This window comes from Danio aesculapii, chromosome 18 (genome assembly GCF_903798145.1).
Source record: "Danio aesculapii chromosome 18, fDanAes4.1, whole genome shotgun sequence".
Taxonomy (NCBI): domain Eukaryota; kingdom Metazoa; phylum Chordata; class Actinopteri; order Cypriniformes; family Danionidae; genus Danio; species Danio aesculapii.
This window is the reverse complement of record NC_079452.1, coordinates 28,425,656-28,444,592: the sequence shown is the minus strand read 5'-3', so window position 1 is coordinate 28,444,592 and position 18,937 is coordinate 28,425,656. Positions and strand designations below refer to the sequence as shown.

At 40.3% G+C, this 18,937-nt stretch overlaps 1 protein-coding gene across 2 annotated transcripts; it reads left to right on the top strand.

The window, feature by feature from the left end:
- The first annotated feature begins 1,860 nt into the window (after positions 1 to 1,860).
- clns1a (chloride channel, nucleotide-sensitive, 1A) lies at positions 1,861 to 17,147 on the top strand. Of its 2 annotated transcripts, XM_056479005.1 has the most exons (7): positions 1,861 to 2,241; positions 3,688 to 3,824; positions 8,346 to 8,471; positions 11,142 to 11,255; positions 13,904 to 14,089; positions 16,361 to 16,424; positions 16,878 to 17,147. In XM_056479005.1, coding segments are annotated over exons 1-7 (747 nt in total). In that variant the 5' UTR covers positions 1,861 to 2,122; the 3' UTR covers positions 16,879 to 17,147. The 2 variants fall into 2 exon arrangements, with proteins under 2 accessions (XP_056334980.1, XP_056334979.1); XM_056479004.1 differs by lacking the exon at positions 16,878 to 17,147 and having other exon boundaries at positions 16,361 to 16,428.
- Positions 17,148 to 18,937: the final 1,790 nt, after the last annotated feature.

Below are 18,937 nucleotides of genomic sequence, written 5' to 3'. Positions count from 1 at the left end.
CAGCATGAAATGTCATCAGTCTACAGAGATTTGCCAGTATTTCCCTGTTGTAATCAGGATATCACAATAATTAACCCCGAAAAAGCCAAAGCAAAGTAAACACTAGCAGATTACTATGGTATAAATACAGCACTACAACATATAAAAGAGAGAGATCGACTTAGGATGTCACTCACCTGCTTTATAATGATTTCATCAGCTGTTTTTCTTCCTCTAGGCACTTATTATGCAGTCTCTGTCGCCATCTTGTGGCGGAACGTCAACCATCTTTGCTCTGCTCAGTATGGCAGGCTGATGGCCGCACTGAATATCCCAAATTATAAATATTTAAAATAGGCACTATTCTTATAAATAAACTACACAGCTGCAATCTAAACTACATTCTCACCTAAAAAAAAAAGCCTCAAAGGTATATTATGTTGTCCAACAGCTGCAATATTTGTCAAACTGTAGTGAGCTGTTTAGTCTCTCGTTAGTCCCAGTATGGCTGGAGTAATACACACGGGTGTAAGAGTGCTGTTATTGCTTTAATATCTCACAGCTATCAGCCAACCAGATTCGAGAACCAGTCTGAACTGTTGTAGAAATAAATTTATATTACTGTCATAACACATTTGTAAAATAATATTTACGCTTTAACCCAAGTCTCACACCTTTTTGGGACTGAAATGCATCACATTTTTAATCTGAAAGTGAACTTTTTTACTATAAAGAGTCATATTTAGGTTGTTTTGTTAGTAAATATAAATTCAGACAGTTTCAAGAGTTTGAGTTAAACTATTGTGGTGGGTCTAATATTAAAATGATTACTGTGATTGTCTGATTTAGCCTATTTTTAAAAGAAAGTCTCGAAACTTTTATTATAAGCCTGTACAACTGGCAAAAACGTGACATTTTTACATTAATATTTTGTTATTAAGAGTAAAAATGTCCCGTGGAGTCTCTTAATCAACATGGCGTCTTAAAAACTCGATGTTTAATCATTATACAGGAATGTGTTTAGCCTGTTGGTCGGCTAGCCATTTGTAATATACAAAGGAAACCATAAATATTACAACATTCATGATGACAATATTATGATAGTGATTTCTGCCAGCTTGTTTACATCGGTTAAATACTGCTTGGTGTAGAAAAGAAAGTGTGCTGTTTGTCCCCCTATCCAGAAGAGGCGCTATTGTTTTGCACATTTTCTAAAAAACTGCGCGCTCTTTTCTGGCGTCATAAAGCGGCGCGTGGAAATAAATAATGGGTAGAGTGGATTAATAACCGTCTCACAATAGGCGGCTCTTATCTCACGCACAATTTCAGTTAAAAGTACTGTTAACGCTGATTAATGTAATGCTGATACCTTTTATTGAACAGTATCAACTTACAGACTCAATTGGGGAACAATAAATGCATAAACGTTTCCAATTACATTTCCTCTATACCAAAATATCCCCTTGAGTGTACATGTATATCATTTTATATATAACATATTCATCGTAGACCCTCAACAACCTTTTTATCACCTTTGGATAACCATTGTAAAGATGTAAACGTTTATACGATCGGTGATTTCGCGTGGTGAGTGTTACTTTTCTAAACGTTTTTGAATGTGGACCAATCACGAGCGTTTACGATTACAAACGAATATATTTTGTTTCTTTGTTAAACAACGATTGCTCTGGAGAACATCAGTATATTTCATATCTAATAATATGTTGGAAATAAAATATTAGAATAAATTAATACATATTACAGCATAAAGGCTTATAACAAAACAAAAATGTATTCAAATTTGAATGGAACTCAATGGAGAATCCAGTTAGTGGGCCACCTAGCGCCCCCTGCGGTAATAAAACGCGTGTGTTCTGCAGGAAACGGTCATTACAGAGGGTTTTCAGACGAAAGTGACGCATGACAGCGAATCTCTGAACTATAAAACCAGTCTGAAAGTTTCTCTCCACGCAAACTGGTGTGGTTAAACTGGTAAAAGGCGCGCGGCTGCTGACTGACACTCGCTGCTGTTGTTTTTTCCTCCGCGCTTCACTTGTGTGTTGTTCAGCAGTTGTTCAGTGTGTGTGACCATCAGTGTTTCAGTCTCTCCACACACACACACACACACACTGCAGCGGTCAGGATGGTGGTGTTGAAGAGTTTACCTCCACCCAGCGAGGGCGTGCGGCTCCAGCAGGCCGAAACTACCGCGGTTCTAGACGGGAAGAGGCTCGGATTGGGGACCCTGTTCGTGGCGGAGGCGTAAGTGTGTGTGTGTGTGTGTGTGTGCGTGCGTGCGTGCGTGCGTGCGTGCGTGTGTGTTTGTGTTTGAGCTTTTCATGTGGCACATGTGTGTTGTGTTTTTGTGTGTGTTTCTGATTGAGCTCCTGTGTGTGTGTGTGTGTGTGTGTGTGTGTGTGTTTGAGCTCTAGTTCATGTGGCACCTGTGTTTTGTTTTTGTGTGTGTTTCTGTTTGAGCTCGTGTGTGTGTGTGTGTGTGTGTGTGTGTGTGTGTGTGTGTGTGTGTGTGTGTGTGTGTGTGTTTGAGCTCTAGTGTTCATGTGGCACGTGTGTTTTGTTTTTGTGTTTTTCTGTTTGAGCTCCTGTGTGTGTGCGCGTGTGTGTGTGTGTGTTTGAGCTCGAGCTCTGGTGTTAATGTGGCACGTGTGTTTCTGTTTGAGCTTGTGTGTGTGTTTGAGCTCTAGTGTTCATGTGGCACATGTGTGTTTTGTTTTTGTGTGTGTTTCTGTTTGAGCTCCTGTGTGTGTGTGTGTGTTTGAGCTCTAGTGTTCATGTGGCACATGTGTGTTTTGTTTTTGTGTGTGTTTGAGCTTCACTGTTCATGTGGCTTGTGTGTGTATGTGCATGTGTGTTTGAGCTCCAGTGTTTGTGTGTGTGTGGCTGTTTGAGTTCCTGTGTGTGTGTGTGTTTGTGCTTCAGTGTTCATGTGTGTGTTGGTGTTTGTGACTGTATGTGTGTGTGTGTTTGAGCTCTAATGTTCATGTGGCATTTGTGTTTGTGTGAGAGAGAGAGAGAGAGAGAGAGCGAGTGTGTGTGTGTGTTTGAGCTTTTCACGTGGCACATGTGTGTTTTGTTTTTGTGTGTGTTTCTGGTTTAGCTCCTCTGTCTGTGTGCGTGCGCGTGTGTGTGTGAGAGCGAGCTCCTGTGTGTGTTTGTGTGTTTGAGCTCTAGTATTCATGTGGTACGTGTGTTTTGTTCTTCTCTCTGTGTGTGCGTGTGTGCGTGTGTGTGTGTTTGAGCTCTAGTGTTCATGTGGCACGTGTGTTTTGTTTTTGTGTGTGTTTCTGTTTGACCTCGTGTGTGTTTGAGCTCTAGTGTTCATGTGGCAAATATGTGTTTTGTTTTTGTGTGTGTTTCTGATTGAGCTCCTCTGTCTGTGCGTGTGTGCGCGTGTGTGTGTGTGTGGTTGGTTTAGTTTTACTTCTGAGGCCTCAATTATCCTCAATATGTAAATGACCTGCTAACGAGGACTTCTGTCTGGTCTTCACTAATGAATAGTGTTTATAAATTAGTAAGAACATGCTAATAGTACTAATGATTGGCACTTGTGTCTGTGAACAACACCCGTTCTTTGTCTTGATCCACTTGGAATGTTCATATGTATGTGTATATCTGTCATGTTTAAGATATGTATTAGTTTATTTGATATTAAATTTAGGGGCTAAGCATATTTGTGTGCCCTCACAGACAGCTGTCCTGGTTTGATGGATCAGGGATGGGTTTCTGTCTTGAATATCCGACCATCAGCCTCCACGCAATCTCACGAGATCTCAGCGCCTTTCCAGAAGAGCACCTGTATGTGATGGTCAACGCCAAACTGGACGGTGAGACGAAATTAAAAAGTATATCAGAACGTAATTGTACTGAATATTAATCTGTTGTACATAATTCTAAGTTATTTATATAATAAATAAGTATATAAATAACAAGATAAATATCACACACTGTTGAATGTTAAATTCATTATAGAAGTATTGTAAGATGTAATTTTCCAAATGATTAGGGATGTTTCTTTTTTTATTGGTGTTTAACAAGACAATACATCATAGGATACAATACAACATGGGAAAAAATTACAGACTGTCTTATTTTTCTTTTTTTCCCACTATCCCCTCAAAATAAAATTAATTTATTATAAAGAAACATCCACTGAAAGGAATAAATAAATAAATAAATAAAAACTAAAATAAAATTCTAAAGAAATTCTTTAAAAAAAATTTATATAATATAAAATCCGACCCTTCCTATCTGAACATGCAGCTCAACTCATTGTTCAAGCTCTTGTTCTCTCCAAACTGGACTATTGCAACTCTCTACTAGCCGGGCTTCCTGCTAACTCTATCAAACCTCTTCAGCTGCTTCAGAACGCAGCAGCACGAGTGGTCTTTGATGAACCCAAAAGAGCACATGTCACTCCGCTACTCACCCGTTTGCACTGGCTGCCAGTTGCTGCTCGCATCAAATTCAAAGCTCTGATGTTTGCTTACAAAGCGACCTCTGGCTTTGCTGCTCCTTATCTGCTCTCACTTCTGCAGATTTATGTGTCCTCCAGAAACTTGCGTTCTGTGAATGAACGTCGCCTCGTGGTTCCATCCCTAAGAGGGCAGAAATCACTTTCCCGAACTCTCACATTCAATCTGCCCAGTTGGTGGAATGAACTCCCTAACTACATCAGAACAGCAGAGTCACTTGCTGTCTTCAAGAAACGACTAAAAACGCAAACTGTTTAGTCTCCACTTTCCTTCCTAATCTGCAACTGCCTCTCTGGCTATACCACTAACTGTACTCTCTCTCTCTCTCTCTTTCTCTCAAAAAAAAAACATTACTAATGCTTTGCTTAGACTTTACACACCTGAAACTTGTCTATAGCGCTTGTTCACTGCTGCTCTAATAGTTGTGTAAATTGCTTCTTTGTCCTCATTTGTAAGTCGCTTTGGATAAAAGCGTCTGCTAAATGACTAAATGTAAATAAAAAAAATAATAAATGAGCAAGTTTACAATAAGAGTGCGGAAAAAAAAATTGATAAGTTCACATTAAGGAGTCAATATTTCCTCTTTCCAATTAATTACTGTCGATTAGATCGCACTATTATGTGTTTCTCCTCATTTTCATTCTTTTATTACACATTTTATCTGTTTTTATGCCTGTTTATGTAAAGCACTTTGAATTGCCACTGTGTATGAAATGTGCTTTATAAATAAACTTGCCTTGCCTTAGATCTGATATCAACTGAACAGAGTAAGGAGTAAGCCTTTGATATAGTCTAAAACAGGTTTCTATTCATTCATTTTCTTTTCGGCTTAGTCCCTTTATTATCTGGGGTCGCCACAGGGGAATGAACCGCCAACTTATCCAGCATATGTTTTACGCAGCGGATGCCCTTCCAGCTGCAACCCATCACTGGGAAACCCATACACACTCAATCACACACACACACATACACTATGGACAATTTAGCCTTCCCAATTCACCTGTACCGCATGTTTTTGGACTGTGGGGGTAACCGGAGCACCCGGAGGAAACCCACACAAACGCAGGGAGAACATGCAAACTCCACACAGAAACGCCAACTGACCCAGTCGAGGCTCGAACCAGCGACCTTCTTGCTGTGAGGCAATTGTGCTACCCACTGTGCTGCCCAACATGGTTCCAGGTCTTGTAAAAAGATTTGAGAGATCCTGCAAGTAAATATCTTAATTTCTCAAGTTTTATGTAACTAAAGATTTCTGGAATCCACATGTCATGTGATGGAGGAATCACCTGTTTCCATTTGATAACAATGGCTCGTCTAGCTAAAAGAGTAGAAACAGCAATAACTTGGCGAGATGCAACAGTCAAGTCAAACTCTCTCTGAAATGCCAAAAAGGGCTGTCAAAGGGGTTAGGGCAGGGATGGGCAAACTCGATCCTCGAGGGCCGGTGTCCCTGCAGAGTTTTGCTCCAACACTAATCAAACACACCTGAACACCCTAATTAGTGTCTTCAAGATCACTAGAAAGCTACAAGCAGGTGTGTTTGATTAGGGTTGGTGCAAAACTATGCAGGGACACCGGCCCTCCAGGATTGAGTTTGCCCATCCCTGATCTAGATTTATGTTAATAGATTTATTAAGTGTGTCAAAAACACCTGAAATTTTTCAATTGAGGGCAACTTCAGAACATATGGAGATGGTTAGCAGGAGACTGCATTCGGCCATGTCTGGTGCATATAGAGGAGGAGTGGACCATCTTTAAAATATCTTCCCATTGTTCTTCTGTAATATCGACACCATGGTCATTTTCCCAAGATTCTTTGAGGGAAACCATAGGATTTACATTTAGGCTGCATTTACACTGCACTGTTCTGTTCAAGTGACTCAATTCCTATTTATTTATTTATTTATTTATTATTTTTTTATTATTATTATTATTTTCTCCCATGTGGCACAGATCGGATATGGCCCATGTATGTGTAAGCAGGAACAAATCACATGGATTCCGATTTACTCAAATCAGATTCAGGCCTTGTTCATATGTGGAAATTTATCCTATATGAATCAGATCTGTGTTCTCGTGTCTGCAGTGTAAGCAGGTATATTTTCACCTGTCAATGCGAGTGCGAGACACTTTCATTTCAGAACAGACTTCAGCCGAGTCCCGAACCTTAAATCTCATACACGAGGACCTAAACAGCTTTTATATTGTCATATAGCACAGGTATTTAAGCATGTTAACGAGAGCGAGAGAGCGCAATGTCCGCCACATAACCAATATAAACTAATATAAAACTAGTGCATACATCACGTGCATAAATCACGCCATGGACATGACATTAAGATGCCTACTGTGAAAAAAAAGCCTGTATATCAAAAGATGGACAAATGAGAATATTTCTGTCATACACTATAGTAAAACAGCTAGTCAAAAGCTCTGAACAGATTACATACAAGAATAGAGAAAAGAGCACTCTTTAATTATCAGCTGTTAGTCAGCGCCCGCTCTTTTTTTTTATTTTTTTTTTTTATATGTTATTATTATTATTTTTTTTCTGGTCATTGCTCCTTTGCCGTGTGCTGTGTAAATGTAGACGATCAGATACGAGTCACTTTTAAAAGATGATGTAAGCAGGTCATCAAACTAATCGGATACAGTCACAAAATCGGAATTGACCATCAAGATCTGCAGTGTAAATGCAGCCTTAGTGTACTATTTAAATTATAAATAGCCGATATTAAATGTTTCTGGCCCGTATCTAAACCGAAAAAAATTGTCAAAATGGTGTTGAGCCTAATTGGGTCCGCCTATAGGACCCCGAGTGATCCTATTGTTTTACTGGCGTTGTAATGGGTATAGTTTGTAGTGCCTAATTATAAAGGACAGTATATGAAATCACATTCATAATTTATGTGAAGCGTGACTATTTCATTTCACCATTAAAATGGCATGTATAAACTTTATATTGACCCTTTCGTATACTTATGTATAATTAAAGACATGCATGGGTTATGATAATGAGCATTTATCTTTTATACTGTTTTGTTAGCCCAGTTATGCTAGAATAATCATAAATGTACCATTAGCCTCCTGACTACAATATGCAAACACAGCTCTGATTAGCCATACGGCAAGGTATCACAATAATAGCTTTTGATCAGGCATTCACCACCGACGATCCCTTAGGGGTCCTAAGCAGACTCGATTAGAGGGGGGACTCGATTTCTCACCACACCGCCCCACCTCTCGCTCGCCGCTGATGTGCAGGGAAAGCGGGTTTGTGCGTGTAAACAGCGCCCCCTCTGTTCATAACTTGTATCGTGACTCAGTCAACATTTGTGTCGGTTTGAATCGTCACATATATGAATCGATTTTTAAACGACTCACGGTGAATCGTTGCATCCCTACAAGTGATGTTTAACAGAGCAAGGAAATTTTCACAGTATTTCCTATAATAATTTTTCTTCTGGAGAAAGTCATCTTATTTCGGCTAGAATGAAAGCAGTTTTAAATTTTTAAAAACCATTTTAAGGTCAATAATATTAGTCCCCTTAAGCAGTATTTGTTTCGATTGTCTACAGAACAAACCACTGTTATACAATGACTTGCCTAGTTAAGCCTTTAAATGTCACTTTAATCTGAATACTAGTATCTTGAAAAATATCTAGTCACATATTATGTGCTGTCATCATGGCAAAGATAAAAGAAATCAGTTATAAATCAATCAGTATTTTTATGCCATGAAAGAAGCTGTTATTGCTGACATGGCATTAAAGCTGGACTATAAATGTTCATGTTTAACCAATGTGCCAGTAATACTGAAGAGCTCTATAAGATGTGGTTTAATCTGAGGAATGGGGATTGTGTTTGCAGATGAAGGGGAAGCAGCGCCGCTGGAGAAAGATCCAGTTGAAGAAGATGAGGATGAAGAGGACAGTCACAGTGAAAGCTCAGGAGAGATCACGGAGATCCGCTTCGTGCCCAGTGATAAAGCTGCATGTGAGTGTGCGAAACAAACACTGAGGAAATTAGACCTGGGAGTCTTTACACTGCAATAAATGCTCTTCATACTTACAGTTTTGTGCGGAGCTGTCAGTCATTTAGGGCGGGGCTGTCAGTCATTTAGGGCGGAGCTATCAGTCTTTTAGGGCGGAGCGATCAGTCTTTTAGGGCGGAGCGATCAGTCTTTTAGGGCGGAGAGATCAGTCTTTTAGGGCGGAGCGATCAGTCATTTAGGGCGGAGCGATCAGTCATTTAGGGCAAGGCCATCAGTCATTTATGGCAAGGCCATCAGTCATTTATGGCAAGGCTATCAGTCATTTATGGCAAGGCTATCAGTCATTTATGGCAAGGCTATCAGTCATTTAGGGCGGGGCTATCAGTCATTTAGGGCGGAGCTATCAGTCATTTAGGGCAAGGCCATCAGTCATTTAGGGCAAGGCCATCAGTCATTCAGGGCGGAGCGATCAGTCATTCAGGGCGGAGCGATCAGTCATTCAGGGCGGAGCGATCAGTCATTCAGGGCGGAGCGATCAGTCATTCAGGGCGGAGCGATCAGTCATTCAGGGCGGAGCGATCAGTCATTCAGGGCAAGGCCATCAGTCATTCAGGGCAAGGCCATCAGTCATTTAGGGCGGAGCGATCAGTCATTTAGGGCGGAGCTATCAGTCATTTAGGGCAAGGCCATCAGTCATTTATGGCAAGGCTATCAGTCATTTAGGGCGGGGCTATCAGTCATTCAGGGCGGAGCGATCAGTCATTCAGGGCGGAGCGATCAGTCATTCAGGGCGGAGCGATCAGTCATTCAGGGCGGAGCGATCAGTCATTCAGGGCAAGGCCATCAGTCATTCAGGGCAAGGCCATCAGTCATTTAGGGCGGAGCGATCAGTCATTTAGGGCGGAGCTATCAGTCATTTAGGGCAAGGCCATCAGTCATTTATGGCAAGGCTATCAGTCATTTAGGGCGGAGCTATCAGTCATTTAGGGCGGGGCTATCAGTCATTTAGGGCGGGGCTATCAGTCATTTAGGGCAAGGCCATCAGTCATTTAGGGCAAGGCCATCAGTCATTCAGGGCGGAGCGATCAGTCATTCAGGGCGGAGCGATCAGTCATTCAGGGCAAGGCCATCAGTCATTTAGGGCGGAGCTATCAGTCATTTAGGGCGGAGCTATCAGTCATTTAGGGCAAGGCCATCAGTCATTTAGGGCGGAGCTATCAGTCATTTAGGGCAGAGCTATCAGTCATTTAGGGCAAGGCCATCAGTCATTTAGGGTGGAACTATCAGTTTTTAGGGCGTGGCAATCAGTCTTTTAGGGTGGGGCTATCAGTCCTTTAGGGCGGGGCTATCAGTGCGTCTCTCCTTTCATCCATTCATCAATTTTCCTTCATTTTGTTATCAATGTTATCAAACTTAAAGAGCCCATATTATACATGAAATAGGGTCATATTTAGGTTGTAAGGGTCTCCAACAACAGTCTAATATGCATGCAAGGTCAAAAAACACTTTCATGGTCTTATAATCTGGATTTATTTTTACCTAAGTATCCCAGCAACTCCCATATGAATCGTTCAGCGATTCATTTGTTCCCAAACCCCTCCTCAGCGCAAAGCTAATCTGCGCTGATTGGACCAATGACAGCCTGCTGCGATTGGTCAACACGGACAAGGCTTCAGCGCGAGACAGAGTGAAATGGCCAGCTGCTAATCAACAATATAAAAGTAGTCACAGTGCATACACGCTTCATAGTGGATTTTGGCTGCCAGTGGGTGAATGTAAATACAGACGATGGACTAGAAAATACTGACGACTATTTTATTGAGCAAAAAGTCCAAGAACTGGCGGGGAGATCTCCTAGCCTGTTGCAGTCTACTTGCTCTTTTCACGCACATACGCACATAGGGCCGGCACGTCCATAGAGGAGACCTAGAGCGGCAGAATAGAGTTATATCCACGGTGCTCAGTTAAATCACCAAGCCCCCCCCCCAAGCCCTGATTCATGATGCACTGATCCATGTTCTGACAGTCTTTACTGATCCTTCCTTTAACAAACTGATGAAGTCTTCTTTTTAAGCATGTAATTTCCAGAGGCACTCGATCTGCTCGAGGCTGGGCTATATTGCTGAGGTTTCATCTTTGATTTGACTGTCAATAAAATCCATCTTCACAGCGTGACTTCATTCCACCGGTGTCTCTCTCTGTGTGTCTGTGTGTGTGTGAGACTTTTTTTTCTGTTAGTGGGCGGGGCCGGAGGTTTCAAATCTCCCAGGTTTGCGCGCGCAACTACTTGTGTTTCGTAGCTGCGTCATCACGAAACACCTAATGACTCGTTATCAAGACGACTCGTTTGAAGCACTATGAGTCGACTCCTTTATAGATGAATCAACAGTTTTAAACACTGTACACTTACAGATTTAAGCCTTAGCTGGACATTTCACTTCACTTAGAGCTGTGTTACACACTACATGGAAGGGCATTTTCAAAAACCCATAATATGGGCTCTTTAATATTGACTTGATATTCCTGAAAATAAGATTTTTTTACTTGTCTAGGCAATGTTTCTTGATTTAAGAATTTATAAATATTTGAACAGAAAGAAAGTGACCCTGTGTGTGTGTGTGTGTGTGTGTGTGTGTGTGTGTGTGTGTGTGTGTGTGTGTGTGTGTGTCCAGTGGAGCCCATGTTCAGTGCCATGTGTGACTGTCAGGCTCTTCATCCGGACCCAGACGACGCAGACAGTGAGGATGATGATTATGAAGGAGAAGAGTATGACGTTGAGGAGGCCGGTGAGTTCTTACTGCAATAAATGCTTTTCTTACTTAGATTTTTGTCTTGTTTCTAGTTCAAATTCTTAAATCAAGAAGCATTTTCTAGACAAGGAAAAAATATTGCCTTGTTTTCTGAAATAGTGAGTCATGACTGAGTTTATCCTTAAAACAAGAAAAATAATCTGCCAATGGGGTAAGCTAAATCCTGTTTTCACTCTGAAATAAAGTCAGTTCGAAATATAAGTCTTTTGTTCATTTGCATTTGCCCATTGGAAAACTGTTTAGCTTTTTTTAATTATTATAATTTTTTTTTAAGGAATTATTTATTTTTTTTAGTTAAATGTTGTTTTTTTTTTTGTTTTTTTACTGTTGTTGCTGACATGTCTATAAAGGGCATCTATGATGTAAAGTACACTTGTTAGCTGCTTGTACAGAACTGTGAGTAGGTATAGTGTGTGTTGTGTCATATTGGAAAGCATAAGAAGTCTCTTTTTTTAAAATTTCCTGACGTTAAAATCTAAATCCCTATGATTTTTATTTATTTATTTTTATTGTTTTTTTTTTTTTGTGGCCGACCGCAACGTGATGTAGAAGTGCAGTTTTCCTGCCCACCGAATTGATTGACCGGAGCGTATTAACATGTCTGCGTAGTAATGCGTATAAAAATGTCCACAGAACAGGATTTTCAAAGAAACTGGGATTAAAAGATCTGTTCAGCTCTCTGTGATCAGCTGCACCTCAAGTGTTTTACAAGTTTAAAATGTTTTTAAATCTGTGCATGTTTGTAATGAAGACGATAAAATTGCAGTAATTCATAATTGCTGGAATCAGCACAGTCGCATACAGTCAATACAAGGACGCTTCAAGTAGATGTGCAAAAACAGTGTAAAGGTAAATGTATGTGTGTGTACTGCGAACATTTGTATGTGATTCATCGTTGCATTGTTTGCTTGAATATACTCCAGCTTAAATATATTACTTTAACTTACTTGCTATATATGACTCAAATCGAATTCGTAATCCATAAACTGAACCTGAATCTGCTTCATCTGTGCCTGTCACTGACTGCTGTTTATCTGACGTGACGCAGTAAAGGCAAGACTCGCATGTGGGAACTGTGAACTAGTAGAACCAGCTCATTTGTGTTTAAAGGCACAGGCTACATAACTGCTACACTGTCATCTAAGCCTAAAATAAGTCGATTCAAGAGGGTATTGGCCTGTTACCACTAAGTGGTATGGTTCGGTACGCTTTTATGGCCTGTCAAAAGATACCTTAAAGTGAACCGTACCACTTTGTTAAGGGTACCTAGCACAACAAAAGGGTACCAAAAGGTGGAGCAAGACACACAACTGAACGCTATTGGTTTACAGAGATGTGCTCGTGCAACGTGAGAGGTTTGCTCTGACTGTGTTGATATGACTCTGATATGTTGCATGTTGTTTATGAAGCTTAAATAAGGACTAAATGTATGTTGTGTGTAGTTTTTCTGTAATTGGTAACATATCCGAGATATCCGTAAGGGTCTGTACGTGTTCATATATGTTGCATTTATTTGTTTATTTTATATAATCACAGACGTTACAGTAGGCTATTTTGCTAGTCTATCATTGATCTGCAGTTATAATCAAATTCTGTTCATAGAAAGGTTAGTAATGAACATTTATACACAAGTATTTGTGTAAAAAGCATCTGTTTTGTGAGAAGTGCTTCTCATATGATATGTGAACGACCCGTACAGCTTAATTTGACATTTCCTCGAGCGAGAATGACGTCGACTGAAACTTTGTCAAACACCATGCCCACCACAAGAGTACCATCGGTACCCTTTTAGCAGTGGAAACGCAAGCCTGATTAAAGGTGACCCGTACCAACCCGTACCATATCGTACTGTACCACTCAGTGGAAACGGGCCATATAACAAGTAAATGATCTGATGGGTATTTTGAGCTGAAACTTTAGACACATTCTGGAGACATCAAAATGTATCTAAAAGGGGTAAAATAGGTGCCTTTTAAAAAAAATACATATAATGTGATATATTTGAAACAATTTTTATTAACTTGCATGTGATAAAATGTTGAAATAACCAAGAACTTCTAGAGCCTAGAAACCCCCCCCCCCCCCCCCCTCCAACCACCACCATAAAATTGAATTAATCTTCCTCTTTAAAGGTCCTGTGAAGTGCTTTTGAAATGTGCATTTTTTTTAAATTCTGTTTGACTTAATCTCAATTAAAAAATGAAAAGAGGGTGGGGCATAGTGTAGCTCCTCCCCTTGAAAAAAAAAACAGCCAGTAGTGTTTAGTTTTTACCACAGCCCTGCCAGCGAGAGTGGTTGAGCTCAAGCACATCAAATGAAGTGTCTTGAAGGGGGCGGGGCATGTCAGAGACCAGAGAGCATTTGATTGGTCAGATGATTTGATTAGAATTTGTAAGTATAAGGTGATGTCAAAAAAATCGTTGATCCATTTAGGTGTAAGTGACAAACTGCAAGCTTTGGGTGTTCATATCAGTTTTATATTTTCTAAGCATGAAATTTTAAGCACACTATTTTATAGATCTCCTTAAACATCTACAAATGTTTTTTTTAATTTTACAGGGCCTTTAAGAGTGTTTTTGATATGAAGGTTGTTTCATTGTGTTGTTGTTGTCCTTCTCCATCAGAGCAGGAACAGGCTCAGGCTCATGGTGACATTCCCTCCTTCTACACCTATGAGGAGGGTTTGTCTCACCTGACGGCGGAGGGTCAGGCCACGCTGGAGCGGCTGGAGGGCATGTTGGCGCAGTCCGTCGCTCAGCAGTACCACATGGCAGGAGTTCGCACAGAAGAGCCCGACGCACAGTTTGAAGGTGAAAACTCATCATTAATCTGACCTACAGAGAGAACTTGTAGTGTTTTATCCCACCAAACTGCACTATCGTTATTGTTAAGGCTGGATGATGAATCGCATATTCCAATCTGATTCAACTCTCATCCACAAGCTCAAATTCAATTCAGTTCTTGATTCAATGTATACATGTATATTTAAAGGTTCAAGAAACCCTGGAGTACTTTTTTGGGGATTTTACCAGGTTTGTATGTGTGTTGAGCATCAATTAAGACCACGTTAGCACCTGTTAGCTTTAATTGCGAGGAAAACTGGGTAATTTTGAGCTTTTGTCAGCTAATTTTATCTTCCTGGTTTATAATCATTTTTAGAACTGGATCAAAATCGGTGACGTAGTGCTCATCTGCCTCTCCAGTGATGACGTGTCTCTTTCTCATTATTCATAGCCGAGTGTTCTTGTCCTATAAGAAGATCCTGCTTCTTAATTATTCATGAGAGCTCGTGTTTTCTGATGACAGACCTGCCAAGCTGTGAGACTGCATCTGCGCATGGCACGCAGTATTTAGCCATTCATAAAGGGTCGTATGTGTTTGTTTCCATGATCCACAGGGTTTGTTGCATGTTTTCCCCCCGTGATGCTGTCAGGGCCGATACAGCAAAGCTGTCGGGTTGCAGCAAGCATTTTTGTCATGAGAGCTTTACGATAATTGGATAATGGCAGACTTTGTCTTTTATCAGTTGAACTCGTTACTATTCAGACACATCACCTATATCCGTGCTGCTATGTTCACCCATGTTTTAAATCCTCCAGATTAATGGGTGAAATATAATGATATATAATGTGTCTGCATTCAGACCTGGGGATTCAAGAGGAGAGAAGTCCTCCTCATTTATAGTGTTTATGAACGTGATTTATCTTTATAATGATTGAACAAATTGTGGTTATATGAAATTAAGAATAGCCTATTGTATGTGTAGCAGGGCATTAAATAACTTTATTACCGTTTATTTCTTTGCATTTTAACTTTGTAAACTATAAAATCATGCGTCGTCTCAGGTTTGCGTCTCGTTTTGTGAGCTGACTGACAATAGTTGTTCGCTCCCCTCTTTCTCCCCTTGCTCTGCTGGCCACGCCCACTCCACCCTCTGCTCGCAGAGCTCCACACCCATCATGAAGCATTTTTAAAAACATTCTGAGGTAGACTTGAGCTGAAAGAGGGGGGTTTCATGCCCCTTTTAAGTCTGCATGAGCCAGAAGCTGCAACCTTTTGTTTGTATTGTGATGCAGTCCGAAAAGAAACTTATATTAAATGAGAAAACAGTGAGCGTGGTTTGTTTTTCTACTGCGAGCTGATTGGATGTAGTAAAGTAGGCATTTCATACAGAAAGATGAGGAAAAGGGTTTGAGGGGAGTTATCACAACCTAACAGACTCCTCCTCCTCCTCCTCGCCATTTCTGTTTGTTGTCATAGTGTGCTGACTGTTGGAGGGGCGTGGCTAAGTATGTTAGCCCTGCCCAAAACCTCAGACAGACCTAATCTGACAATTTAACTGAAATAAATGAAAGATTACAAGGGCAAACAATCAAATTTTCTTAATAACACGCACAGATGAATTGTTCACCACAAACTAGCAATGCGAGCTAACAAAATCAATATGGTTGGTTTTGATTTCACGTGTACTTTGATACAAATGTTATTTCCACTTCAGATAATGATCAATTAACATGTGCAAGTTACTTTTAAGTCTTATTAATAACTAATTACGTCATTAAAAAAGTATTTAAATTGCTTTTCTAATTACTATGTCTAAGTCATTTAATTTCTTGACTCATAAGAGCTCATACTCATTAAAAGTTTCCAATATTATGGTATGTTGAAATATACATTTTTAAAAACACTTGACAATGTGTTGCTGTTAGGAAACGGGCAGAACTAAAGCGAAGCTTGTTAAAGCTGTCTGATGGACATCGGAGATGAAGTTAATTCACTTTAGATTGTATAGGTTTAAAAAATGATCATGCATGAGCAGCCACAGGATGGCAGTAAGGAGTCGTGCTGTCTTGTTTAGATTTTATTCATCATATTTTTCACACCTCACAAATGATCTCTCTATGTTGCTTTACATATGTTTGTATGAATGTGCTTCAGTTGGTGTGTGTGTGTGTAGAGCGAGTTCAGTCGTGTGTGTTCTCATCTATGTGTGTGCAATGTGCAGGATTTCCTCTGTTAAGCCCAGTGGACACTTGTAATTTAATACAGTCATTAAAGCTCTCCTCTTTTCCTGTGTTCAGATGGAATGGAGGTCGACTCCAACACAGTCGCTGGACAGTTTGATGACGCAGACGTGGATCACTGGTAAATAGACAACAGTCTCTTTGAAGAATCTGCTCTTTTAGAATTTATTTACTATTAGTTTAGTTTCTGAACTATTATCATTTAGTTTTTTGCTTTTTATTTTTAAATAATGTATTTGTTTATCTTGTATTTAGTTTTTTTTTAATATGAAACCACATTAAAATAAATAAGATACACCGCACATATGAATTAAAGTATAATACCATTAAATAAAGCAAGGATTAATGCCTGCATGCATAGGCATATATTCATGCAAAAGCCTAATTAACATGCTAATTTTAAATATGCAAATTAACCAGAAAGTAATACATGCTGAAATGATCACAACTGACCATCACAACTTTTTTCTTTAACTTTCATACTGTATGCAATAATTAATTTAAAAGTAATTAGAATTAATTTCCCTGATTAACTACCCTAATTAATTTCCCTGATTAATTTCCCTGTTGACAGATGAACGGAGTCTCTGTTCAGCTGATTGAAGCACTTCAGTGGGGCATGCTGGGATACTGGCTGACTGACCCGTCTCTCACAGCTCTTTTGGCATTTAATGGAGCGTTTTACACATCTGCAATCATTTCCAGCAGACGCAGCCACGTGTAGGTCATGCTAATATATTTTCTAGTTTTCCCTGAATACCAACTTCCAGAATCGTTCTCCTCAGCGGAGCCGTGTTCACATGTTTGTTAGAGATTTCAATAAATACTGTCTTTTTGTACTAAAGCCTAATTTTTCCTATTATTATTATTATTATTATTATATGTTTTTATACACTCACCAGCCACTTTATTAGGTACAAATTACTGGTACCGGGTTGGACCCACTTTTGCCTTCAGAACTGCCTTAATCCTTTGTGGAATAGATTCAACAGGATAATGGAAATATTCCTCTGAGATTTTGGTCCATGTTGATCATGATAGCATCACGCAGTTGCTGCAGATTTGTCGGCTGCACACCCATGATGCAAATCTCTTGTTCCACCACATCCCTAAAGTGCTCTATTGGATTGAGTTCTAGTGACTGTGGAGGCCTTTTGAGTACAGTGAACTCATTGTCATGTTCAAGAAACCAGTCTGAGATGATTCACGCTTTATGACATGGTGCGTTATCCTGCTGGAAGTAGCCATCAGAAGATGAGTACACTGTGGTCGTAATGGGATGGACATGGTCAGCAACAATACTCAGGTAGGCTGTGGTGTTGACACGATGCTCAATTGGTACTAATGGGTCCAAAGTGTGCCAAGGAAATATCCCCCACACCATTACACCACCACCACCAGCCTGAACCATTGATACAAGGCAGGATGGAGCCATGCTTTCATGTTGTTGACGCCAAATTCTGACCCGACCATCCGAATGTGGCAGCAGAAATGGAGACTCATCAGACCAGGCAACGTTTCTCCATTCTTCTATTGTCCAGTGTTGCTGAGCCTGTGTGAATTATAGCCTCAGTTTCCTGTTCTTAGCTGACAGGAGTGACACCTGGTGTGGTCTTCTGCTGCTGTAGCCCATTCGCCTCAAGGCTGGACGTGTTGTGTGTTCAGAGATGCTCTTTTGCAGACCTCGGTTGTAACGAGTGGTTATTTGAGTAACTGTTGCCATTTTATCAGCTGGAACCAGTCGGGCCATTCTCCTCTGACCTCTGGCATCAACAAGGCATTTGCACCCACAGAACTGCCGCTCACTGGATATTTTCTCTTTTTCAGACCATTCTCTGTAAACACTAGAGATGGTTGTGCGTGAAAATGCCAGTAAATCAGCCGTTTCTGAAATACTCAGACCAGCCTGTCTGACACCAACAACCATGCCACGTTCAAAGTCACTTAAATCACCTTTCTTCCCCATTCTGATGCTCAGTTTGAACTGCAGCAGATCGTCTTGATCATGGCTGCGTCCGAAACCATCTACTACTCAGTAGGTACTGCATTTGAATTTAAACGTATTACTCGGCCGTTAGAAATATACGTTTTATACAGTATGAATGTGAAAAGTATGAATGGAATTCGGATGCATTACATCCTCCCATTTTGTCCTACCTGCGTCAGTTGCGTCGCTTTGCTCGCGGGACATCATGGGATAGTGCAGCATGCATGGGATGCGCACTTCAGAATCTCGCTGGAAGTAGTACGTCATCCGGGTACTTCTCGCATACTGATTTTCGAATTCTATGAATTCGGACATACTGCTCGGCTCGCATACTGATTTTAGTGTACTGTATAGTATGGAAGTATGCGGTTTCGGAGGCAGCCCATGTCTACATGCCTTAATGCATTGAGCTGCTGCCATGTGATTGGCTGATTAGAAATGTGCATTAACGAGCAGTTGGACAGGTGTACCTAATAAAGTGCCAATAAAATAATTTATGTGTGTTAAGTTATGTGTTACAGGGGTACTTCTCAATCTAAAATTAGCTCATTATTAACTTTCCCTCAAGTGGTTTTTAAACCTGTGAGTTTACTAGTTCTGTTGAACTCAAAAGAAAGATATTTTGCAAAATGTTGGAAACCTGTACC